Source organism: Erythrolamprus reginae, chromosome 1 (genome assembly GCF_031021105.1).
Source record: "Erythrolamprus reginae isolate rEryReg1 chromosome 1, rEryReg1.hap1, whole genome shotgun sequence".
NCBI lineage: Eukaryota > Metazoa > Chordata > Lepidosauria > Squamata > Dipsadidae > Erythrolamprus > Erythrolamprus reginae.
In genome coordinates this window covers 272,516,257-272,543,429 of record NC_091950.1, presented here as the reverse complement: position 1 = coordinate 272,543,429, position 27,173 = coordinate 272,516,257, and the positions used below count along the sequence as shown (strand labels likewise).

General features: G+C 39.8%; 1 protein-coding gene across 1 annotated transcript in view; it reads left to right on the top strand.

Moving 5' to 3' along the window:
* KHDRBS2 (KH RNA binding domain containing, signal transduction associated 2) overlaps positions 1 to 27,173 on the top strand; it is a 472,630-nt gene that overhangs the window by 423,184 nt on the left and 22,273 nt on the right. Inside the window, exon 7 of the mRNA XM_070733031.1 lies at positions 11,503 to 11,585. Coding sequence (XP_070589132.1) covers positions 11,503 to 11,585 — 83 coding nt within the window. The remainder of the gene's footprint in view (positions 1 to 11,502; positions 11,586 to 27,173) is intronic.

The window sequence follows — 27,173 nt, the reverse complement described above, 5'->3', positions numbered from 1 at the left end:
TACTATTTCTGAAGTATTACAAAACAGAATGAGTTTTAAATCAATTTGCTACACTCTGCAGCAATATGAAAAACAACAGATTATTCTCACCCAGGAACTTAATAGAAAATTATTTAAATAAGTTAATGCCTTCGTCTGAAATCCTAGAGATAGTTTGCATTAATTAAGTCACCTTTTAAAGGATTCCATTAATATGAATACATATTAACATATTTTAAATTTATTTTATGTATCATTGAAATGACTTCTAAGGCATTTTTCAAAGCAATACATAAACCTTTAAAACAATAATCTATATTAAACATCAAGGGGAAAAACAGTATTTGTTTCATTTCAAGCCAGACTTTCCATCATAAAATGCAAAACCCCAAATTGCTGATATGGCAAAAACATTTTTTTAATTTAAAATTAAAATAAGATGAAATTATTCTGGGAGTAAAAAAAGGAAGGATAAAGTTAATTATATATTTTCACAGGGGGAAATCTATATATATGGCATGTTAACCCTAACTTTAGCATAATTTGCACATTGGGTATTCTTCCTCCATCCAATCAATGTAGTCCATAATTAGGGGGCAATCAGTAAGAGGTCTTTGATTTTTCTCACCATACTCCTAGTATCTATGCCTTTTAAGTTTTTCATAATAATGGAAGTCCTTGACTTATGACCATAATTGTGGCCGAAATTTCCATTGGGAACCTAGGTTGTTATTAGATGAGTCATGTCTAATTTTTTGACTTTTTTGCCATGTTGTTCAGCAAATCATAGTTGTTAACTGAAGCATGCATTCATTAAGTGAATCCAGCTATTCCCATTGATTTTGCTTGTCAGAAACTTCCTGGAAATGCCGATTGTATGACCCCGAGACACTGCAACCATCATAAATCCACGATGGTTATCAAGGGCCCAAATTTTGATCATGTGACTGCAGGGACTCTGCAATGGTTGTAAGTGGGAGGACCACACAAATGTCACTTTTTTTTTTCAGAAATGCCATAACTTTGAAGGGTCACAAAAGAAGGGTTGTAAGTTGAGGAATACCTATAGAACCTGCCAGCATTACCATTTTAGCTAGAGATCCTCCCAAAACAGTGTAATGCTGCCATTGGTATTTTTTAAAAAAAATCTATGATTGCAAGAACGTTTGCTTCTGAATTTACAGTCACAAAAGATTCCATAGTGCTGAAGTGGCACCTAAATAATTGGAGTGGAGTTGACAGCTTATTTTTCAGCGAGCTGCTACTCTGCCATTAAATGCCTTGTTGTATGAAGAAAATCAGTGCTAACATTCATGCAAAGCAGGCTACTTGTAATGGGTGAGACGTCTCCATCATCTCAGATGCATGCAAAAGATGGGAAGGTAAATTAAGACTCCACTTTTAAAATTTGGGAGTGGATGATACCCATCCATTTGTTAGTGCTCTAAAGGGATGAATAAGTAACCAAATTTCACCCTTAATGGCTTTGCGATGCTTCTGCTGCCCAAGCATCTGCACTAGCGTTGTCTGCTCCTTCCTAATTTTCTCCCGTCTCCTGCCTTTTATTTTCATGAGTCAGAAAATCTAAGTGTCAGCATTGCATATCTATTTATATAAACCCTTCTTCTCCCATTCACCTAAAATGTCTTCTAGTCCAACCCCTACTTGGGCAAGAAATCCTATGCCAGGGATGGCGAACCTTTTTTCTGCATTTAGGTGCCAAAAATGCTCACTCATGTGCTATCGCATGCACACATGTACCCACACCCAAAATTAAATGCCCTTCCACATGCCCTGCCCCTGTGTATGCACAAACAATCCACTCCACTCCCCTCTCCTTCAATTTCCCAACTTCAAGTGGGCCATGCTGTTTGTCACCTTCCCAAGGCTCTAGAGGCTTCCCTGGAGCTTGGGAAGGGTAAAAATGGCCTCCCTTGCCCCCACCTGGAGGCCCTCTGGAAGCTGAAAATGCCCTCCCAGTGCCTCCGTACAAGCCAAAAATCAGCTAGCCAGCATGCACATGCTTTCTGGAGCTGAACTAAGGCAATGGCTTGTGTGCCAGCAGATATGGCTCTATGTGTGACATTTGGCACATGTACTGCATGTTCACCATCCTGGCCCTATGCCATCTCAGAAAAAGAGCTGTCGAATCTCTTCTTAAAAACCTCCTATGTTGGAGCATCCATTATATCTGACTGCCAAGCATTCCGCTGGTGAATTGCACTGTAAAATATCTCCACCATTTACCGAGATGAAAGGATGGATTTCTTTTCACTGCAGAGCTTATAAGGACAGGCAACCAAACATGTTGACCTCGGTGTAAAGAGCATTAGACCTAGTATGTCTAGGTCTTCTTCTATTTGCTTGGAAGGAGTCAATCCCATCAAACAGGGGTGTCAAACTTGAGGCCCGGGGCCAGATCCAGCCCGCCACAGGTGCCCTCAACATGAGTGACATTGAACTGGCCACGCCCACCCTAGGCATGCCCACCCTGGCTCCCCAAGGTCAAACAACCCTGATTCATCCCTCAATGAAATCAAGTTTGATAGCCCTGCCCTAGAGCAACCCACTGCAATCCCGGGTAAGATGTATTAAGCAAGCAACGCCAAGAATTCCAGAATTCTGGTTTCCAATAAGAAATCTACAAACATGGAAATCAGAAGATATGATTTTATTTCCTGTCCATTTCCTACTCAGTGGATAGAAGTCTTTTCCTTAAAATACCTGCTGATATTGGGAACAAGGACCATCCCACCCGTTCTTAACCATTAGCTACCATCGGGGGTGGGCAGCAGGCAGGACAGGGTGGAACACAGTTCCACTGGCAAAAATGAAGCTGCATGCACAGCTCCAGCTGACTGGTGGCAGTCACTTCCTGGATTACTATTCTCAGCTCAGCTCTCCTTTTTTCCCCCTGCTGCTGCTGCTGCTGTGTCTTCACTCCTCACTTTTTTCCTCTTTCCTCCTTCCTGGCCTTGGACGAGCTTCCCTCTCTCCTGCCCGGCTCCCCTCCAGCCTCACGCAGCTACCTCCTGAGGCCAGGAAGGAGGAAAGAGGAAAAAAGTGAGGAGCATGCAGCAGGGGGGGGGAAAAAGGAGAACTGAGCCATGCCAAGCCACACCAAAGTGATCTTTTCCCCTCACGAAGCACTCACTTTGCCCGCAGCTGAGATAAAAATGTGTAGTGCAGCAATAACAACCTTGTAAATGTCCCTCGGCTTTCTGACATTTTTAAATCCTTCCCCCAGTCCTCCTCCTCCTCCTCGGAAAGCGTCAAGGAGACCAGCACCAGTAGGCGTTGCGGGGTGGGCCTCTTCCTCCCCCCTCTTTTTTCAACAGCTGATTGGCACCTGTTTGCCTAGGTACCCAGCCTGAGATGGAGGGGGCAACCCAGGAAGGAGAGCGTGGGAAACGCAAAGCAAATTGTCACTCCAGCAAGCGATACTGATGAGGTTGTAAGTCTAGGACTTAACAGTTCACTTGAATGATGATGATTGTTCAAGCCACTCCCACCTGGTCACATGGCTGGCAAGCCACTCCTACCCAGTCACATGACCATCAAGCCACATCCATAAAATAAGCTGCACCCACAGTGTGGCAATAAAATTTTTGGCTGCCCATTACTGGCCACCACATGTTCAGGCTAAAGGACTGCATAGGATGCTTTTGCCTTTAAGAAATGATTGAATTATCTTACTTTTTTACGTTATATCATGGTAAACATCTATTGTTCCTTCTATCCAAAATCTTAGAGCAAAAGTCCATGCATCTTAAAGTTGTCAAGATTGGCAACCCCTGCCTCAGAGGGTCTGTTTTTCAGAATTATAAATATAATGGTGCAGTTTTCCAACTTACTTTTAGCTGTAGGATGGTGGAGTATTTACTAGTAACTGGCACCAGTCCTGCAGAAAACTTGATTTCGGAGCCTTGCAGTATCCCTCTCCCTTACTGGATAATGAAAACATTTGTAGATAAGCAGCAAGGTGCTTGACTCTCTAATGATAGCAAATAAGAGAAAGCCATGCAGGAATCTGACACTTTTATACTCAGTCTAACACAATATAGGCATTTCATTTTGTTGGTATCATTTCCTATAATAGAATTCAGTAGATTCAGGCTGCAAACTAATCCAGTCTGCCTGGCTGTAAAAATAGGTCAACCTAACAATTAAACAATTTCAATATACTCAGTTTCTTATTTTTTTCCAAACTGCAGAAAGTTCTTTCCTACGTCTGCACTAATTGATGTATGTGCAATGTAAGTTTGTGCACATTTCTATAGTTTTTTACACTTTTTATGTGTTTACTGGTAAAGTCACTTTGTTTTCCAACTCTCACATGCATTTTTTAAAACTTGCCTGCTGTGATAGCGTGCTTTGTTCATTCTTTGTTTCATTTCTTCATAAATATTTTTGTTCCTGTTTGCTAAAAGCTGCCTGGATGAAATCATTGCATGCACTGCATTAAAAAGAGCCTTGAAACAAGAACAAAACCACTATTGCCAAGAGAAGTAAAATGCCACAACTTCCTGCTTGGGCAGGTGATTGGCTTAGAAGACCTCCAAGGTCCCTTCCAACGCTGTTATTTTGTTCTGTTTGGTTGCACTACCAAACTCAGGGGCAGGGGTGTCAAACTCAAGGCCTTTGGGGCAGATCCGGCCTTTAGGGTGCTTAATCTGACCTGCAAGGCTGCCCTGGAAACAATAAAGAACTAACCTGTGGGCCTTAGAAACATAGAAACATAGAAGACTGATGGCAGAAAAAGACCTCATGGTCCATCTAGTCTGCCCTTATACTATTTCCTGTATTTTATCTTACAATGGATATATGTTTATCCCAGGCATGTTTAAATTCAGTTACTGTGGATTTACCAACCACGTCTGCTGGAAGTTTGTTCCAAGGATCTACTACTCTTTCAGTAAAATAATATTTTCTCATGTTGCTCTTGATCTTTCCCCCAACTAACTTCAGATTGTGTCCCCTTGTTCTTGTGTTCACTTTCCTATTAAAAACACTTCCCTCCTGGACCTTATTTAACCCTTTAATATATTTAAATGTTTCCATCATGTCCCCCCTTTTCCTTCTGTCCTCCAGACTATACAGATTGAGTTCATTAAGTCTTTCCTGATACGTTTTATGCTGAAGACCTTCCACCATTCTTGTAGCCCGTCTTTGGACCCGTTCAATTTTGTCAATATCTTTTTGTAGGTGAGGTCTCCAGAACTGAACACAGTATTCCAAACGTGGTCTCACCAGCGCTCTATATATACGGGGATCACAATCTCCCTCTTCCTGCTTGTTATACCTCTAGCTATGCAGCCAAGCATCCTACTTGCTTTTCCTACTGCCCGACCACACTGCTCACCCATTTTGAGGCTGTCAGAAATCACTACCCCTAAATCCTTCTCTTCTGAAGTTTTTGCTAACACAGAACTGCCTTGAGAAGAAAAGAAACAAAGACAAGACTAGACAAGGAGATAGGTTCCGAAGGAAGTCCTGCCTTAGCACTTGACCACCCTAGGTTCCCCCCCAATATAAGTGACATTGAGTTGGCCATGCCCACCCCAGCCATGCCCACCCTTTGCCCCCAAGGTCAAACACAATCCGGATGTGGCCCTCAATGAAATTGAGTTGAAACCCCTAATATCTGGTGAGACCATCACTTCAATGCATAGAGGCACTCTGAAGGGACACCTGGCTCAATTCTCCATCAGAGTGAACAGCTTCTTTGCAAAAACCTGCTTAGCTTTCTATAGGTGCTGGGCTGATAGTAAGGAATAGATGACACTGGTGACACTATGCATTTGTAAAGGTTGCATTTCTCACAAGGGGATGTCCCCTGTTAAATGAAGCTGATTGAACAGAAGATAAAATATATTTGGATCGGTTTGCTGCTAGTTTGAATCAGTTCACCTGTACCGGTGGCAAAAAAAATTGCCCCTGCTCATTGAACCAGTAGTGATGGCCAGCTGGCCATGCCCCTGAATCAGTTCTCCAGTCTGAAATGGCTGGCAAAGAACCTTCTGTGCATGTGCAGAGGGCCATTTCCACGATGTGATGCAGGCAAAATGCACACTTCCGACGCGATGAGAACCGGTAGGGGAGTTAAGTAGAACCACCCCTGCTTTGGATCATGCAGATGTTAATTTATTTCTATGGAAGTAACATCAGAACCAACACTTCAAAATTATGTGTAGTGTGTTTAATCATTTTAGAGACTTTTAAGTATAGAACAAAGTCCTTTCAAGTGAGATACCAACTGCTTTACTGAAACTATTTCATTTGAACCTTATTTCAGAGTAAACCAACCTGGTCCAGATTAATGGATCTAGTTACTAAATCCTAGTACATACTGAAGATTTTTTAAATTTTTTCCTACTTTCTAATTGTCCTTTACCTCTCAAAACACATATATACAAATCAACATCTATAATAAAACATATTAGTATAAAATAGTTTTTAAAATAAACATCTAAGAAAATATACGGTATACAAAACAAATGTTTAGGAATGCATTGAGAGATATGTCATGTTATTTTTTTAAAAAATTCAGATTAAAACAGAAAGCAGACAGATTGCACTTAATGAAAGAACATCTGTGAAATGAATAAACTGCTTTTGCCTTCCATGCTAAAACATCTGCCCTAATTAGGAAGTTATGATCATTTAAAAAGCAGCAACAGGTAGAAGCACATTTAGCAAACATAGATTTAACTTTTTTGGATTTCATGTTTGCCTGTCTATAGAATTTTTTAACTAATAAATATACATGAGGCAACTAATATAAACCTGAAGAAGAAATTCCCAAGCTATGGACCACTATTAAAAAAAAAAACCTCCCATAGTTCTAATTTCTGCAATCAAAACATGTTATAGCAGTTAGACCTGAAATATTTCATAACACTAAAGATAATCTTAATATTCCAGGTTCTTCCATCTGTGTTTACAGTTTTAAATTGCAAAGCAGTATTATTGTGTTATTGACCCACTGTTCTTCTGTTTTTGATTTTCTCAATTTTATTTTCTCTACAGCTTTTAATTCTTCTGGCATGTTTACAGTCACTTGCTCCTTTAGTGGGTTCTAATGCTTTTGCATATCCCAGACAGATGGGTAGGGTCTCCCCCACCTGTGCTATCAGTTCATAGAACCATGTTGAACTGGGAGCAACGCACCACTGATTTGCTCCATAGTAGCAGCATATTCAGAAGAGGCATCTAGTGATCAGTCCTTTTGCAAGAATCTGTTCGAATTCAGAGCAGGCATTCCTATTGCTTTTGACATTTGCACTTGAAAATTTTCCATTTTAATATAATCTGAGTAAAGTGGAAAGTGGTTGAGGAGTATAAATTTAAGTGTGGCTGCTTTGTCAGTTGCCAAATATGATGATAATACCGGCTGCGATTAACATTGCAGGAAAAATCCAATTTGTGCTGATGCAATTCCTTAAGTTGTTCGTAGCAGGGCATTCACATGGTTGCACTCAAGCGACTCTAGCCATGAATCTTATTTGTTATCACCATGGCTTGTGGAAGTAGGTACTCAAAATTAAATATATAACAGTAATAGAAGATTCTCTTTCCGTGCCAAAGCTGTTCTGAAAAAGAGCTTAATTTTCTTGACCTTTTGAATGTGCTTCTCTCTCAACACTTTTTGCAAAATATCATGGAATGTTCTTGTCTGCTCAAATGTCATAAAATACTTCTCAGTAAAGTTGCTACTCCAAAAAACAAAACAAAACAAAAAACCCACAGAGGTTAAGCATCTAACTCTTAAGTGTATTTTGAAAAGGAGCTTGCCTAATGTTAATTCATTTAAAAGATCTCTCTTTTTTAATCCTGCATTTATATGTCAGATGATCTTTCCTGAACATGTACTATCTAGAACACCATAAAAGATAGATGGATGGATGGATGGATGGATGGATGGATGGGTGGGTGGGTGGGTGGGTGGGTAGGTAGGTAGATAGGTAGATAGGGATGGATAGATAGATAGATAGATAGATAGATAGATAGATAGATAGATAGATAGATAGATAGATAGATAGGCAGGCAGGCAGGCAGGCAGGCAGGCAGGCAGGCAGGCAGGCAGGCAGGCAGGCAGGCAGGCAGGCAGGCAGGCAGGCAGGCAGGCAGGCAGGCAGGCAGGCAGGCAGGCAGGCAGGCAGGCAGGCAGGCAGGCAGGCAGGCAGGCAATATAGATGGATGTTAGAGATCTGACTTTGTGAGACGGGTTCAGATTCTTACTGATACCTATCTTATTTATAAGAGTGTTGAGTTGAGTTGTTCCAGATTAGATTTTTCAGTTGGGTTAGACCGAAAAAACCCCAATTTAATCTGATTTTATTCAGAAAGTCAATTTCATTCAGAAACATGAACATCAGATTGAATTTATGAGCTGTGACTTTGACCAGTACTAATAAATGAAAGACTTGGAAGATATTTTCCCCAGCCACACACACACACACCTTTTTTTTAGTGGAAAATTATTTTTTGAACTAATTCATAAGCTCACCTAATTCATACTGTTAGAAAAAGAGGTTATTTTAAGCAACCCTATCTTCTAAAATCAAGTTGAGAGTCATTCTTGGAAATTTGGCAGAATTAATAGCTAAATTAAATTAAATTAATAGCTAAAGCAGCTCATTCATTTGACCCACCTGACTACTGATAGACTTTATGATTTTACCCAAACACTTATAGTATATCCTTCCAATCATTAGTTGGGCAGAAGAAATTAGAACCAGAACAATATACACAAAAACACATTTGATAAAAACATTTACGTGTGGCTTTCTCTATACAAGAAAGGAAAGAAGAAAAGAGAGACACAGAGACAGGGAGAAAAGTATGTTTTATATGCCAGTAATAAGCTTCTTAGTGATATAATGAGACTATGCATTCTTGCAATCATCTAGTCATTTTTTAGCTATTATTTCACCCACCGCTATTTAGAAATGCATTTGTACGCTGAACTCCAGAATACAGGAGGAGAAAAAATAACTGTAACCTTCATTAACATTTTCCTAGGATATACAATACATCGCTCTTCAGCCTTACTTGCAGCATATCTAACAGCCAAGGACTGAGATAATGACAGCAGTGCATCAGAAAAGCTATATGCGCTGGCCATCATTGGTCAAGAGCAGCCTCTGAAGGGCCAACAATAACATTAGATGGTAATGGTAGATGGTAAAGGATAAAGGAAAAGGGGGGAATTGGAAACAGCATGAACAATCCAGATGACGAAACTAGATAAGGAGGCAGCATTAGATAAATGACATATATCTAAGATGAATTTGAATACAAGGTTGGAAAATAATAGTATAATAATGGGCTGGGAAAATTAGCTGGGCAAACGAGAAGAGGGGGAAAGGTGGTGGAGAGGAGAGGGAAGGAAGGGGGAGAGAAGGTATGAACGAACTCCCCCCAGAAATACGTCCCTCCTGGTCTTTTGTAAAGCTCTGAAGACCTACCTCTGCTGGCGGGCATGGGGATCGTGGGCAATGAGATTGTCTCTGGCCGATGTTCTAAATGATTGAATTGGATGACTGTGGATGACTGTGCATGGATTGTTGGTTTGTTTGTTTTTTAGAATTTTGCTAGTTTTGTATATTTCTTTTTAAATAATTAGATTTCTATACATACATTGTTTGTATTTACTATGTTGTATGCCGCCCTGAGTCACTTCGAGAAGGGGAGCATAGAAGTCTAATTAATAAATAAATAATAATTAAATAAGATGTAAGAAAGTAGGAGAGGAGAGGAGGTGAGAGTGAAGAGATAATGAAAGAACAGACTGGCAAACAATAATAGTCAGATCATGAAGCCAAAGCACTTAATGTTTGTTTAGATTTTTTATTATGGTATATGTATTGTGTTGTAAATATGAGATATGTAGATGATTTTTTTTAAAAAAATTAGATGGTAGAGCATGCTGGTAGAAATGGTAAAGGGACAAGGAAGGAAAGAAGAAAGAAAGAGAGAGAGAGAGAGAGAAAGAAAGAGAAAGAAAGGAAGGAAGAAAGAAAGAAAGAAAGAAAGAAAGAAAGAAAGAAAGAAAGAAAGAAAAGTGGAGATGAGATGAAGAAAAGGAATTTCCCATTTTTGTCTATGGAGTGTTTCAATCATCTGGGTCATGGTTGTCTGAGAGATGCTTTTCCAAAAAGCAACTGGGCTTTCTTGGGGGAGGGGGGATTTGGTTTCTTTCGAAATGTTTAGCTTCTCATCAAAGACTTGAAGAAGCTACTTGGATGAGAAGCAAATGGTTTTCAGAGACAAAGAAAACCAAGAAAGTATAGTTGCCTTTTAGCACATTTGAGACATTTCTCACTTTTTTTACAGCAGGAAAAAAATCCAACCTGGATCCAAGAGGGTGGCCCAGTTCTTGGTTTTCTAAGGGGCCATGATCATTTTAAGGCAGAAAAAAATAGCAGCCTAGCCTGCCACTATGGCTTTCTTCAGACCACTGCTGTATATAATCTGATCAAAATAATGGAGGAGGACTTTTGTAACTGGCTGAGTTTACTGGTAGTCTAATTTTGTGAGTTTATTTTCCATTCCACACTGATTCCATGCAGTAGGTCATCTCTAATTGCAACACGGCTACCTTTGTTTTGTTTATCTAACTTTCAACCTTAAATATTTCAAATATTCCTTTGCTACCATATGGTTCTGAGCTCCCTTCATTAGGGTTTACTTTTAGCCATATATCCTCATTCTGCCTAGTGTCAGCCTATATATCTCTGCCCAGAACCAATTTTCCTTTCTCTGCCAGAGTCATAGTGTGTTCCTTTGTCCAGAGTTTATCTGCCAGTTCATCTATTTCATATTGTTAGATAGTGCCAAGTCCATAAACAATCTGTTTAGAATTTGGGATCGGCATTCTTCATAGTAAAGGTTGCTAACCCATTTATCTTTATCACTTTTTCTTTTATCGTATTACAAAACAACAAACTTACTGACATTTTTGAGACCACTATTTCAAATTGCATGGTATGATTAGCTCCCTCATGGAGATGGCTTACTTCACAGTTTCACCTTCATGCAATTGAAAAACAGTTATAGCCATTTACATTTTGTTCTATGCCATACTTTGGCCAAGGGAACTCCATTTATTGGTCTTGTCTAGACAGTGGCACCGAACTATTTCTGCAGTAATCTCTATCTGATTAGCATACTTATGATGTTTGGATTAGGCCGCTGAACCAAATTACAGGTTTCCAAATTCTCCTAGTAAAACATTAATAATCCAGTTTTTCAAAGTCCTTGACACTTCCTCAAATTCTGCACTACAGCACTGATGAGTCTCAAGAACAGAGTCAAAAGTGAAGGTTTTCTTACTGAAAGTTGTGACAAAAACTCTGCTCGGGGAATGCTTTGACTGAAAGGACCAAAACCACGTAAATCTGTATTTTTGAAGAGATGTTAACTTGCTTGAATATAATACTTCAATATTTACATTTTGTTACAGGTGTCAATCTATTACTGGATTAGCTTTCTAAATTAGATCTTTTCTCCCCCTTATAGGGATATGATGATAGATATGGAGGCGAATATGATGAACCAAGTTATGAAGCCTATGATAATAGCTATACTACACAAACACAGAAGTAAGTACTCATTATTTTAATGACAAACTGTCCCTGGCTTTCTTTAAATTTTTAACTTTTAACTCCTTCACAGGTTATTTTTATTTATTTATTTATTATTTGGATTCGTATGCCGCCCCTCTCCGAAGACTCGGGGCGGCTCACAGCAAGTAGTACAAATCATAAATAATCCAATCAGTTAAAATATTTAAAGCTTTAAAAAAAACCATATACTAACTAGCAGACACACACACAAGCATACCATGTATAAATTAAACATGCCCAGGGGGAGATGTTTCAATTCCCCCATGCCTGACGGCAAAGGTGGGTTTTGAGGAGTTTACGAAAGACAGGAAGAGTAGGGGCAGTTCTAATCTCCGGGGTGAGTTGGTTCCAGAGAACCGGTGCCACCACAGAGAAGGCTCTTCCCCTGGGGCCCGCCAACCGACATTGCTTAGTTGACGGGACCCGGAGAAGGCCCACTCTGTGGGACCTAATCGGTCGCTGGGATTCGTGCGGCAGGAGGCGGTCTCGGAGATATTCTGGCCCAATGCCATGAAGGGCTTTAAAGGTCATAACCAACACTTTGAATTGTGACCGGAAATTGATCGGCAGCCAATGCAGACTGCGGAGTGATGGTGAAACATGGGCATACCTAGGTAAGCCCATGACAGCTCTCGCAGCTGCATTCTGCACGATCTGAAGTTTCTGAACACTTTTCAAAGGTAGCCCCATGTAGAGAGCATTACAGTAGTCGAACCTCGAGGTGATGAGGGCATGAGTGACTGTGAGCAATGAGTCCCGGTCCAGATAGGGCCGCAACTGGTGCACCAGGCGAACCTGGGCAAACGCCCCCCTCGCCACAGCTGAGAGATGGTTTTCTAATGTGAGCTGTGGATCGAGGAGGACGCCCAAGTTGCGGACCCTCTCTGAGGGGGTCAATAATTCCCCCCCCAGGGTAATGGACGGACAGATGGGATTGTCCTTGGGAGGCAAAACCCACAGCCACTCCGTCTTATCCGGGTTGAGTTTGAGTCTGTTGACACCCATCCAGGCCCCAACAGCCTCCAGGCACCGGCACATCACTTCCACCGCTTCGTTGACTGGGCATGGGGTGGAGATGTAGAGCTGGGTATCATCAGCATATTGATGATACCTCACCCCATGTCCTTGGATGATTTCACCCAGCGGTTTCATGTAGATGTTAAATAGCAGGGGGGAGAGGACCGACCCCTGAGGCACCCCACAAGGGAGAGACCTCGGAGCCGACCTCTGACCCCCCACTAACACCGACTGCGACCGGCCAGAGAGGTAGGAGGAGAACCACTGGAGAACAGTGCCTCCCACTCCCAACCCCCCCAGCCGGTGCAGAAGGATACCATGGTCGATGGTATCGAAAGCCGCTGAGAGGTCGAGGAGCACCAGGACAGAGGATAAACCCCTGTCCCGGGCCCACCAGAGATCATCCATCAACGCGACCAAAGCTGTTTCCGTGCTGTAACCGGGCCTGAAACCTGACTGCTGGGGACCTAGATAATCGGCTTCTTCCAAGGACCGCTGGAGCTGGAGTGCCACCACCTTCTCAACAACCTTCCCCATAAAGGGAAGGTTGGAGACTGGACGATAGTGATTAAGTACGGCTGGGTCCAGGGAAGGCTTCTTGAGGAGGGGGCACACGAGCGCTTCTTTATAGAGTGTTGGAAAAACTCCCCTCCCCAAGGAAGCGTTGGTAATCTCCTGGGCCCAGCTCCGTGTCACCTCCCTGCTGGCCGAAACCAACCAGGAGGGACACGGATCCAGTAAACAGGTGGCGGAACTCACAGCTCCAATGGCCTTGTCCACTTCATCAGGTGTCACCAGATCAAACTCTTCCCAGACAGGTGGACAAGTACGTGCCCCAGTCACCTCGACTGACTCGTTGTCAGCCGACTCTGTTTTACAATTGGAGTCGAGGTCGGCCCGGATCTGAGCAACTTTATCAGCGAAAAACGTGTTAAAGTCCTCGGCACTACTCTGCAAGGGCTCCCCAACTCCCCCCTGGTTAAGAAGGGAGCGGGTCACCCTAAACAGAGCGGCCGGGCGGGATTCCGCTGATGCAATCAAGGCGGCATGGTACGCGCATCTTGCCGCCTTGAGCGCCACTTTGTAAGTCTTAATAAAAGCTCTTACAAGTGTTCATTTGGAACATCTTAACGCATCTCAGTTCTTACAATATGTTTTTCAATAATATTAAAGTTATCACATTTCATGGTGCAATGACAGTCAAAATGAAAGCAAATTACTTTCCCCCCCCCAAAACCAAGTCAAAGGAGAGGTTTTCTTGTAAATGGGTTACCATTTTTGCCCAAATATAGTCTCTCATTTTTGCTTAAATCTCTTCCTACTAAAAGACTATAAAGCAGCAAATGAGCTGCAAGAAGATAAACAAAGAAACAAAGAAACAAACAAAACAACCCTCCAATATTATAGTGGGCAACCTTATTTTATTGTTGTTGTTTATAATTTGTTAATAGACCAGTTTGATCAAGTGATTAAGGCACCAGGCTAGAAAACAAGAGACAGGCATGAGTTCAAATCCCAACCTCAGTTGGGTGACCCCTTCTCAGCCCAACCTATGTCACAGGACCGTTGTGAGAAAATTAGGAAAAGGGAGATGTGTTGAATATGCTCACCACTTTGATTTATTGGTTTAAAAAAAAAGAATAAAGGCAGGATATAAATTAGATGAATAAGTAATACAATTTGCATATTTAACAAATTATTAGTGCAAGATACAGACTAAGACATGGTAGATATGCATAGCTGTACAGCAGATTTCACTCACCAACCCATGAAAGCTATACACATTGGAAACCAGGAATAGAATTAGGTTCAGTAACACCATGGGAATCTTGTAAGACCAGAGGCTCAGCAAGGCTTACATAAGAAAGACTCTGAACAAAATGTGGGATGTAAGACAGGATAAAGCAAGCAGAAGTCAAGAACTGATAAGGTATTCATAAGAAAGGAATTTTTTGCTCAACAACATTTGCTACTCAAGAAGATAACAGAGTCTTTCAAGGCAAGGCATGTTAGAAGGTAACTAGCATTGAAAGGGCAAATCATTGTTTTGTACGTTCTGTAATGGGTTGTGGGAATAATATAATAATATTGGAAAAATAGGAGGAGAACCCCACCTAGAATCCCTACAGGCAACAGTTTGGTAAACAAAATTGGAGCCCCAACAGAAATGTAAGTTGAGACAGTATCTCAGAATTGATCCTTCCTAGTTCTCTGATACATCCGGGTAGGGAAGGGGAAGGGCATATCTTTTAGACTTACAAGCTTTACAAGAAAAGTAGTACAGTGATACTTTGTCTTATGAACTTAATTGGTTCCAGGATGAGGTTCGTAAGGTGAAAAGTTCATAAGACGAAACATTATTTCCCATAGGAATCAATGTAAAAGCAAATAATGCATGCAAACCCATTAGGAAAATCCAAAATTTAAGGCTTTAAAAAAAAGGGGCGGGCAGACAAAGTGAAGGCTAACAGAGTGGAGACAGACAGTGAGGAGAAGCGAGGAATGAAGGTCCTAACAAAAGCTAACTCTGCCCCAAATTTCTCCCAAAATCGCCCCGACAAAACCTTCCTATGCTGCCCCAAATTGCTCCAAAATCGCCCTCCAAGAGCTTCCTACGTTGCCCCAAATGATCCCAGGACACTGCAACTGTCATAAACATGAACCAGTTGCCAAGTGTCTGAATTTTGATCATGTGACCATGACAATGTTGCAATGGTCATGGGTGTGAAAAACTGTTGTATGTCACTTTTCCAGTGCTGTTGTAACTTTGAATGGTCACTAAACTGTTGGAAAACTGTTTAAAAATAAGACAAGGTTTTATTTATAAACTGCAATAGCACTTAAACTTCTATACTGCTTCTCAGAGCTTTACAACCCTCTCTAAGTGGTTTACAGAATCAGCACATTGCCCCTGACAATCTGGGTCCTCATTTTACCCACCTCGGAAGGATGGAAGGCTGAGTCAACCTTGAGCTGCTGGCTGTGGGCAGAATTAGCCTGCAATACTGCAATATAACCACTGTACCACCACAACTCTCAAACTTAAAGAAATCCTTGTTTCTCAAAGCAAACCAAGATGATTCATAACAGACTTACATAGGCAAGTGTTCAAAAATATGCCAAATGTAAGTCATTATCCAGGGTTCAGTAAGGCCCGAGTTCAAAGCAAAGAAGCCGGCAGATTCTTTAATCACCACCATGGGCATTTTGCCAACTTATCACAGACTCCTATCCAGCTCCTTAGGAACTCACATAAATATGATGCTGGAGTGGCTGGAAAAAGAATTACAGACCCGGTGTGAGACCTGAATCCTGCTGCATAATGTATGTTGCCATAGTGAAGACATAAATCTTATGAAAGGGTGTGCTGTAATATGATACAATATGTTATATGAGAGAAGGGAGCCCAAGAGCTGACAGAAGTGAGTATCCAACCATTTGTAGCATTTAGGAAATGACTACATTAGGGGATGCCCATGTACAAAGCAGAGTGGAGATCATTTTGAACAAAGTAATAAAGAGGGAGTTGTTGCTTTGTTAAAAGTAAAATATCTATGCATCAAAAAAAGATGTAGATGGTTTCCCAGTATCATGGGGACAATTGTCAGTTATTGAAATCACATATTAATAACTATGTAATAGCTTGCTGCAGAATCCTCGCAGTAATATTCTCCGTTAAACCAAATCACGTTGATTCAATAATTCAGCTTTATTGGAAGGCACAAGACAGCAGCCGAACCATTGAGATTGAATTTACAATCAGTTATTGAGTTTGAGGGATTTGCCTCCCCAGTTATATTATTTCCATCCTGTTATTATGTTCAGGTTGTTTGTTACATCGTTGCATTGCAGGAACTCCATGGCTTAAGAAGTTTAAAGTCTTCACCAAGGCAATAGGAATCCTTTGCCATTTGTTCATTTAGCGTCACTCTAAATCAGAAACAGAATCAATTCGGCTACCAAATTAAGTGTGAGGCAAGTAAGCGGGTAGAGTTTCAGAAGCCAGGATTATTCTTTTTTCTTTGCTGTCAGCACTATGGCACCACCTTTGTAATTTATTTGACATTTATATAATTGTTTTCAGTTTTTTTGGAAGTTGTTTTGTTTTTATTTTTTAAAGAGAGAGTTTTTAAAAATCAGTTTTAAAAAATGTTATATGCTAATAATTGGAGCACAGTCAGGAGATACCCAGATATTCTATAAATAAGAAATTATAGGAGTATGTGGTTTCAAAAAATTAGGATTCCTGTGTGATTTTTACAACAAATTAATTTAACTAATAGGTACAAGCTTTTATGGGGTGTGGCTCATATATCAGACACATATGATGATGATGTTTGTCCATCATGTTTGAAGAGGACCTTGACATCCAATGAGTTGTGGGCTGTACGTAATGTATCTGCAGGTGGCTGGTAAGGCTTATGTGGGACGAAATGTTCTGCCACATGATGGGCAGATATGTGTGGGCACCATTGTCACAGCATTTGCAGCTCTGGCTTTGCAGAGTGCTCACTTCTCTTCTTCTATGAATGTTCTTCTGGCCTCAGATGTCTGGCAGCCTTGGTGGATCAGCATGTGCCATCTTGTCAGACACATATAGTGGCCATACTGATGTAAGATTTAAATTGAGGTGCAGAGAGGAAATGGCATGTAGGACAAGGGAAAAAGAAAGATATAGTAGATGCTTATTTAGATGTAAATTATATGCAAATCAAATGCTGTCCCAAGTTATGATTACTAGAAAACAGCCCCCATGATGGATGGATGGATTCAGTTCCAATTGAGATTTATAATTACTGGTAGTTTTTGTTTAGCAATGACAATTGATATTGTTAACTCAGTTGTTAAGGGAACCAGTCACTAAGTGAATCTGTGGCAGTGCATAAAATATTACTTCAGCTTTCCTTTGCTTTACAGACCTACAAAGGTCAAAAATACAAGAATTGATCATAAAGTTATTTTTTTATCAGTGTCATAATTGTGGACAGATGCTAAACACGGCAGTTCCTGCCTTTATCCTCTTTCAGTAGCGTGTACCTCTGCCAGGAAGATGCATTACATAGGCAACCAAGAGTATTAATTAGAACAAGGGCTGTCCAATCTTGGCAACTCTAAGACTTGTGAACTTCAACTCCCAGAATTCCCCAGCCAGCCACTCTAGGAATTGAAGGCCATAAGTCTTAAAGTTGTCTAGGCTGAACAGCTCTATATTAGAAGCTCAAATAGGGTTCTTTGGGCCTTTCATTATTTACTGAAGGAGAGAAATATGTTGAGAGGTAGGAACAGTAGAAGTGATGGGAATTGATGTGCATCTGGGTTGTCACACCCACTGCCACTACTTTTGCTCTCATCTTCTTCTCAGCACCCTTAAAATCAATCTTGAAGGAAGACATTTCCTTAGATTACCACCAAACTCATCGTTGGGAGAAGTATAGGTTAGTCCCTGAATATATGAGGGAGAAAGAGAGCGAAAAAGACATGGGTGAGAGGGGGAGACAGAGAGAGACATACCTGGTTTCCATAAATAAAACATTGAGAGCCACAAAACCTGAGTAGGCATTGCTGGGGGGGGGAGTCATGTGGCTCAGTAGGAGTGAGTGACATTGAGTTGGCCATGCCCAGTCACATAACGCCCATAAAGCTATGCTCATCTAGTCATATGACCATGTAGCCAAATCCACAAAATAAGCCATGGCCACAAAACCAGTAGGAAAAAATTAGAACCCACCCCTGATCTGGGACCACCAGTGCATTTCTGTACATAGAAACATCTTCATCCCAAATTGTAATGCTAAAGTTGATTTTGTCTTCATTTTTCCCTTTAATTTTTTTCATGTAATTTTCTTACATGCTATAAAACATGCCCAAGTGGTCTCTGAGATTTATTGTCTAGATGAAGATTGTATCCTCCCGTGAGCTTTGATTCTAGGAGCAACAGATAATGATCCCGTGCTTCACTGTAACAGATTACATCCCACCTACTTTGTTGCATACAAAAAAGGATAATGGAATTCTGCCTGGAGTGCTAGGTATAAAATAAAAGGAGCGGGCTTGATATACAAGATCAACACTTTTTATTTTTCTCAATTTCTGTTGTCAAGTATTGCCTCCTATGAGAGGAAGTCAAAATGAATTATGGAGGTGATGAGATCTCTCGTTGAGTCAAAATTCTAAGTAACTTTTAATTTATTTATTTATTTATTTTTGCTTCAGAATTCTGTCTTCCTACAGGTTTAAAAGCATTGTCTTGTGAACAGTTGTATATGAAACACATAGTTAATTGGGTTTTGATAGGGCTCTAAAGAGTCCTGTTAATTTCTTGCATTCGTCAGCATTCTCAAGGCAAAAGCACCAGAATGGCCTGATGATATAAAATCTGGGGTTTAATAAACATCCACAATATCATTTAATAAAGTGAGTTCACATGATAACTTTGCCATTCTTCTGTAAATCAACTAATGGGTGTCTTCAAATTTGGTACTGATAAAGGAGAATATTTGTAGCTTAGGGTTGAAATGAGGGGTCCATGGTGCTCTCTGGGTTTGGTTATTATTTTTTTTGCAGAAGTTTCATTACCCAAACTAGATAACATCATCAGTACTGAACTGATGATGTTTCCGAGTTTGGGTAATGAAATGGTCTGCAAAAAAATAACCAAGCTCAGAGAGCGCCTTCAAATTTGGTTCCATCAGATATCTCTCTCAAACAGAGGACCTCATTCTGTCTAAACTAAGAATAGATTAGCATGTGGGATGCAAATGTTTTCAAGATGTGATGGTGAACTAGCTCTAAAACTAGTTTTAGAGCTAGTTCTTCACACAATGACTGGAAAGAAAAGGGCTCAGAAGAGTTAGGTCAAACAAAGCACCCCCGTTCCCAAAACCAGTATATTTTATACACTTGTACTATGCTTGTCTCTCCAAGATCAACCTGTGAAAACTTGCCATTGCTTCTCTTAGGGGACTCCATAGAATCACTTCAATAGCAACAGACATCTTGTCCATGTGTATAATTCTGAAGCATCAAGTCAAAGGAATTAGAGATGTGCTATGAGACTAGGCAACAGCTGCTAGTACCATGGTTTTACTCAGGGATGGGTTCTAACTTACCTCACTGCCAGTTCACTTCCTCCCATGCCACATAGATGTGACTTGCAAGTATGCACGTTCAGTGCTAAAGAATCTGAAAAAAAAATAATTAGAAAAAAAGCCAAAAACAAGATGGTGATCACATGCACAATGCTGGAAAGTCAGCTTTTGCACATGCTCAGAAGTAAAAAATAAAATAAAATGTATTTTATATATATAGCAGCACCCATGGACTGGCACCAACCAACCAAACTGGGTCACTACTGGTTCGGGCAAACCGGTCCGAATTGGGAGGAACCCACCCTTGGTTTTGCTGATTCCATAAATTAATTTCATAAATTAGTTAAACTTTAACCAAGCCTTTGTAACATTAAAAATATCAAAGTTAATGGAACAGCTGTAGAGATATGTTGTAGTCCTTATTACTGATTCTTATAGGGCTGTGAAGGCAAACCTTGTTTCCCTCAGGTGCCGAAATCGTGTGTGTGTGTATGCTATTGCACACATGTGAATGACCCCATCCATAATTCAATGCCTGGGGAGGATAAAAACAGCCTCCCTAACTCCTGCTGAGGCCCTCTGAGGCTGGAAACGGCCCATTTCCTGACTTCCGGTGGGCCTGGTAGGGCCATTTTTCACCTTCCCCAGGCTCTAGAGGCTTCCCTGGAGCCTGGAGGTGCATGCCTCCCCAAAACCTCCACCCTGAGTCCCCTGGAGAAGAGTGGCCTAGAAATCCAAGAAAAAAATAAAATATAATATAATATAAAATAAAATAAAATAAAATAAAATAAAATAAAATAAAATAAAATAAAATAAAATAAATAAAATAAAATAAAATAAAATAAAATAAAATAAAATAAAATAAAATAAAATAAAATAAAATAAAATAAAATAAAATAAAATAAAATAAAATGAAATGAAATGAAATGAAATGAAATGAAATGAAATGAAATGAAATGAAATGAAATGAAATAAAATAAAATAAAATAAAATAAAATAAATAAAATAAAATAAAATAAAATAAAATAAAATAAAATAAAATAAAATAAAATAAAATAAAATAAAATAAAATAAAATAAAATAAAAAAAGTAAAGTAAATAAAATAAAATAAAATAAATAAATAAATAAACAAATAAACAAATAAAATAAAAAAATAAAAAATAAAATAAAATAAAATAAAATAAAATAAAATAAAATAAAATAAAATAAAATAAAATAAAATAAAATAAAATAAAATAAAATAAAATAAAATAAAATAAAATAAAATAAAATAAAATAAAATAAAATAAAATAAAATAAAATAAAATAAAATAAAATAAAATAAAATAAAATAAAATAAAATAAATATAAAATAAACCCTACCAAAGGCCTCCTCATGACCCAAAAACCAGCTGGCCAGCGCTCACATGCACACTGGAGTTGAACTTGGGCAACGGTTCACATACTGGCAAGTATGGCTCTGCGTGCAACCTGTGGCACACGTGCCATAGGTTCACCATCACTGTTATACGGAGTCAAATTGATTCAATTTGACCACCATACAAATAGAAACTTATTTTTTTCTAAGCATAGTATAGCATAGTGAGGGTCTGTCAGTTTTAATTGGCATGAAGTTATGAAAGTTCACTGACAACACAGACAATAAAATGACAATTGGAAACTGAGAACTTTGGGTCAAAAACCTCCAAGATGAACTTCAGAAAAGTCTTGAAATTAGGCATTAATATGGATAGCACATATATAGATTTTTGAGATTTGCTTCCAGAGCGATTTGCATGCAAATACAGTAGTCCCTCGATTTTCGCGGGTTCGAACTTCGCGAAACGGTTATACCACGGTTTTTCAAAAATATTAATTAAAAAATACTTTGCTGTTTTTTCCCCTATACCACGGTTTTTCCCGCCCGATGACATCATACGTCATCGCCAAACTTTCGTCCGCCTTTAATAAATATTTTTTTTAATAAACTTTAATAAATAAACATGGTGAGTAATAATCTAAATTGTTGCTAAAGGAATGGGAAATTGCAGTTTAGGGATTTAAAGTGTTAAGGAAAGGCTTGTGATACTGTTCATAGCCAAAAATAGTGTATTTACTTCCGCATCTCTACTTCCCGGAAATTCGACTTTCGCGGGCGGTCTCGGAACGCATCCCCCACGAAAAGCGAGGGAACACTGTAACTGTTTTTAAAAGAACAGGATTCATATCTGTGCCAATAATACCATGCAATTGCTCAAAAAAAAAGAAGAAGAAGAAGAAACCCTGTTCATTAAGTCATAGTAATAGAAGCATAATGTGCAAATTAATGGGAAAGAATCATTCTTCTCCATTCTATGGTCACCATACTATATCTGGAGTATTACCTCTCATTTTGTATACCACATTTCCTCCTTGTGTTCAGAGAAGCAAATAACACAACCGTCCTGGAAGGAAGAGTAGACTTAAAGTAGAGAGTAGGCTTACAAGAAGTTTAAGGAGCAGCCATTTTTTCCAGGGCCCTACATGATATGGAGTGACAAAGGCACCCTTCCCAGTAGTAAACTGCTAATGACATCAGCATCCACCAGTGCTCCCTTTGTCTGGCAAATCTCTAAACACACATCAAGTATTAGCACATTGATCAAATGTGACATCCAGAATGAGAGACAGTAATTCCAAGAGTGGGTTGGCATGGAGAGAAATTGGTTTTTTCTCCACCATCTGGATGTTCTGTGCTTATTGCTACAACCACTGTGCATGCTCTTTAACCCTGCCATAGCATCTGTAAGGTGTCAGAACCCATTGTAGGTGCTCTCTCACCCTGACCCCCATTAATCTCCTACTTTTGCTGGCTTCTTTCTTACTCCATGAATAGAATATTGCTGGGAAATGGATAGTAATATCTGAAGAGGTGAAAGCTGCCAATTTGATTTATTCAGCTCTGTCTCTCCCCATCACTTGGCTGAATAGGAGGAGTTCCTTTATGATGTCATCTCTTGGGTTTTAGCTGAAACATGGGAAATTGAGGGGGGGGGGTTGTTGGGAAGTTTTTGTGTAATGAAGCATAAGATACTCATAGCCAAAACCATATCTTTTTCCATCCAATTGAAAGAGAAAGGGGGGAAAATACAAAAGGCATTTTTAGCAGGTCATTAATTTCAAGATTTTGAACCACTATAGGATGACACCTGGTTGTTTGTTTCTGTTAATGTAGGTTGCAAATTCATGTACAATATGTCACACGCTAAATAAATTTGTGTGTGTGTGTGTTTGTGTGTGTGTATGCAGTACTTGCATATACACACAGAGCAAGAGTGGGTTCCACTTATCTTCACTACCAGTTCACATCACAATGTTTCGTGATGTTTCATGCTTCTCCACGAGAGATTTTACTTCCATGCATGCTCAAACAATAGATTCAGCCCAAAATAATAGCTGAGGAGCTGATCAGCTGTGTTTTGGGCAAAGAAATAAAGGTCAGTATTAACCCAGGGGTGGGCGGGAAGGCTTTTTTCAAAGCACAGATCGAGCAGAAGTCATGAAAACACAGGAAAATTGGCCGAAAGTTCAGAAAAAAAGATGGCAGCGAGCATGGACTGGTACAGGCAGAACTGGATCTGTGATGCCAAAATTACATCACTAGCAGGTCACTAACGATTCGAGCGATCTGGCCCGAACCAGGAGGAACCTTCTCTGTGGCGGCCCCGGCCCTCTGGAATCAAACCCCCCCCCAGAGATTAGAACGGCCCCCACCCTCCTTGTCTTTCGCAAACTACTCAAGACCCACCTTTGTCGCCAGGCATGGGGGAATTAAGATATTCCTTCCCCTAGGCCATTATAAGTTATGCATGGTATGTTTGTGTGTATGTTTGGTTTTTATAAAGAAGGGTTTTTAGTTGTTTTATTAAATTGGATTGTTACATGTTGTTTTTATCATTGTTGTTAGCCACCCTGAGTCGGTGGAGAGGGGCGGCATACAAATCCAATAAATAAATACATAAATGAATGAATGAACAAACAAACAAGCAAACCTATCCCTGACACAGAGCATAAAAACTAAAAAGTAATACAAAGTAGATAAGAGAGGAAAAGAAAAAGAAGACAATTGCAGAAAGAAAGAATACCAATACAAAGAAACTTCCAATTTCCTGTGTAGCAAATATAGGTAAAGTTACATTACCTCTTATTCCCATGATAACAAAATAATGTTCATTCTTTTCTATCATCCTTGGGTTTTTTCCCCCTAATCATTCAAAACACAAATTGTAAGGGCATGCTTTTCACTTTTATGCAAAAGTCTATGTAAGAAGTTTCTAGTCATAAAGATAGATACTGATTTTTTTCCAAAGAAGTTAATTTAGCCATCTCCGCATGTTCCATCATCTTCACTAACCATCAATACTCAACAATACTGTTGAGAATATTGTGAAGGTTTTTTTTTTTACCATTTTCCAGCATATACAGAAGTAGTCTTGCTGCACAGACAATGCCTAAGTTGCTCATGAAATTATTAGTGGATAGATTTCATTGACATTAATTTTCAGCCTATTGTGTAAGATAGCAGCATTTTATATAGAGAACAGATGGCATCATCTATACAATCTTGATAATATACTATGCTTTCTACTTATTTTGCCTGCTTTTTATTGTGTGGAGCATAGAATTGATTTTTGCATTGCTATATTTCATTTTGGGATTCGTATTGAGACTTGAGATTTCCATATATTTTATTCCGAGGCTATTGAATGAATCAAATTAGGAAGCCTAAAAAGCTGGCAGGTTTCACAACGATCCATGTACGGCATTCATCATCCAAAACTCTTTTGAAGTTCATATATATATATATATATATATATATATATATATATATATATATATGTATGTATGTATGTATGTATGTATGTATGTATGTATGTATGTATAACATTTTTGCTGATAATGAAAAGGAAGGGAGACGACTATAGATCTATTTCGTACTTATTTGCCTTCATCAGGTAGCCACACCGTTTTTACTGGGATTTGAACCCGGGGCCTCAGCCTTCTGAGGCAGAGGTCTTAGCCATTAGGCTACAGGCTCAACTTCCATATCAGCTTGTACCAGGGAAGGGTTATGAGTGATTCTTTTTGTCAAGTCATCCTGGTATATTGAAGGAACATCACAGCTCCTTTTTTACCTCTCGGCCCCACCGGGGACCTTATTCCAAGGCAGATAGGTTTTTTATAGCCGACAACTATAATCTATAGGTGTAACATACAGTATTTTTTCTAATAATGAAAAGGAAGGGAGACTACTATAGATCTATTTCAGGCTTATTTGCCTTCATCAGGTAGCCACACCCTTTTTACTGGGATTTGAAATCAAATTTCAAATCCCAGTAAAAAGGGTGTGACTACCTGATGAATATGTATGTATGTATAATATGTATGATTACACACATATACGTATATATGTCACATGTTTTTTTGCTGAATTTGAAAATTATGGGAGACTAGGATAGATCTATTTCGGCCTTATTTTGGCCTCATCAGCTAGCCATACCCACTGGGATTTGAACCTGAAACCTTTGCCTTGTAAGGCAGAGAATTATCCTCTAGGCTACAGTATCCAATCCCTTCAGCTCTGCACCAGGGAAGGGTTACATATTTTTGTGTCGAATCATATATATATACAGTATATATAAATTCAATGAACTAAACTACAAGCAAGTATGCTACCTCTGAAGTAAATAAAAGTTTCTTGCCCTTAATGCCATGGAAGATTTTTTTTCCCATTATAAATCTCCAATATTTTATGTGGCAGCCTTGATAATAAGCGAGTCTCAGGTTCTATACATTTCTTCTTCTTCCAGATCTCCACTTTAGGCTTTTTATATACATCTGGGCTAATCACATCTCCATTTAAAGTAGTTTTAGTATGCATGTATTTATATCCACTTATGGATTTAGCATACTTGTTGCATTACAGCTGCGTGAAACTTAGATTTGGAGAGGCTTCAATTGAATCTCCCCTTCAAATTGAGGCAAGATGTCAAAGTGAAACAGTTGCTTCTGAATTGCTTTGGAGCATTTGAAAAATTATTTCAGTTGATCTGGTTATTTTCAGGCTTTGCAGCATCAAACATTGTGCACTTTTCTCTCCATCTATTAAACAAAAAAATAAGAAAACAGGAGGAGGAGTGAAAAGCTACCTGATGTTGATAGGCTAGTGAATTTTACTGCCTCCACATGGTCTCTGTAAATCCTGATTACAGATAGTCTTCAACTTACAACAGTTCACTTAGTGACCATTCAAAGTTGCAACGGCACTGAAAAAAAGTTACATATAAATGTTTTATTTATATTTGATTTGATTTGATTTGATTTGATTTGATTTGACTTGACTTGACTTGACTTGACTTGACTTGACTTGATTTGATTTGATTTGATTTGAATGCTGCCCCTCTCCGAACACTCGGGGCGGCTCACACCAACAGAACAATACAAATCCAACAGTTAAAAACAATTTAAAACCCTTAATATAAAAAACAATCATATGTCTCATACAAACCATACATAAAGCGAGAACAGCCCAGGGGAATCAATTTCCCCATGCCTGACGGCAGAGGTGGGTTTATGAAAGGCAAGGACGGTGGGGGCAGTTCTAATCTCTGGGGGGAGCTGGTTCCAGAGGGTCGGGGCCACCACAGAGAAGGCTCTTCCCCTGGGGCCCGCCAACCGACATTGTTTAGTTGATGGGACCCGGAGAAGGCCGACTCTGTGGGACCTAATCGGTCTCAGAGATATTCTGGTCTGATGCCATGAAGGGCTTTATAGGTCATAACCAACATTTTGAATTGTGACCGGAAACTGATCGGCAACCAATGCAAACTGCGGAGTGTTGGTGTGACATGGGCATACCTGGGGAAGCCCATGATTGCTCTTGCAGCTGCATTTTGCACGATCTGAAGTTTCCGAACACTCTTCAAAGGTAGCCCCATGTAGAGAGCATTACAGTAGTCGAAAGTCGAGGTGATGAGGGCATGCATGACTGTGAGCAATGACTCCCGGTCCAGATAGGGCCGCAACTGTTGCACAAGGCAGACCTGGCCAAAGGCCCCCCTCGCCACAGCTGAAAGATGTTTCTCTAATGTAAGCTGTGGATCGAGGAGGACGCCCAAGTTGCGGACCCTCTCTGAGGGGGTCAGTAATTCCCCTCCCCCAGGGTGATGGATGAAAAGATGGAATTGTCCTTGGGAGGCAAAACCCACAGCCACTCTGACTTATCAGGGTTGAGTTTGAGTCTGTTGACACCCATCCAGACCCTAACAGCCTCCAGGCACCAGCACATCACTTCCACTGCTTCGTTGACTGGACATTGGCTGGAGATGTACAACTGGGTATCATCAGCATACTGTGATACCTCACCCCATGCCCCTGGGGTTTTCCACTTATGATGGTTGCAGCATCCCCATGATCATACAATCAAAATTTAGGCATGTG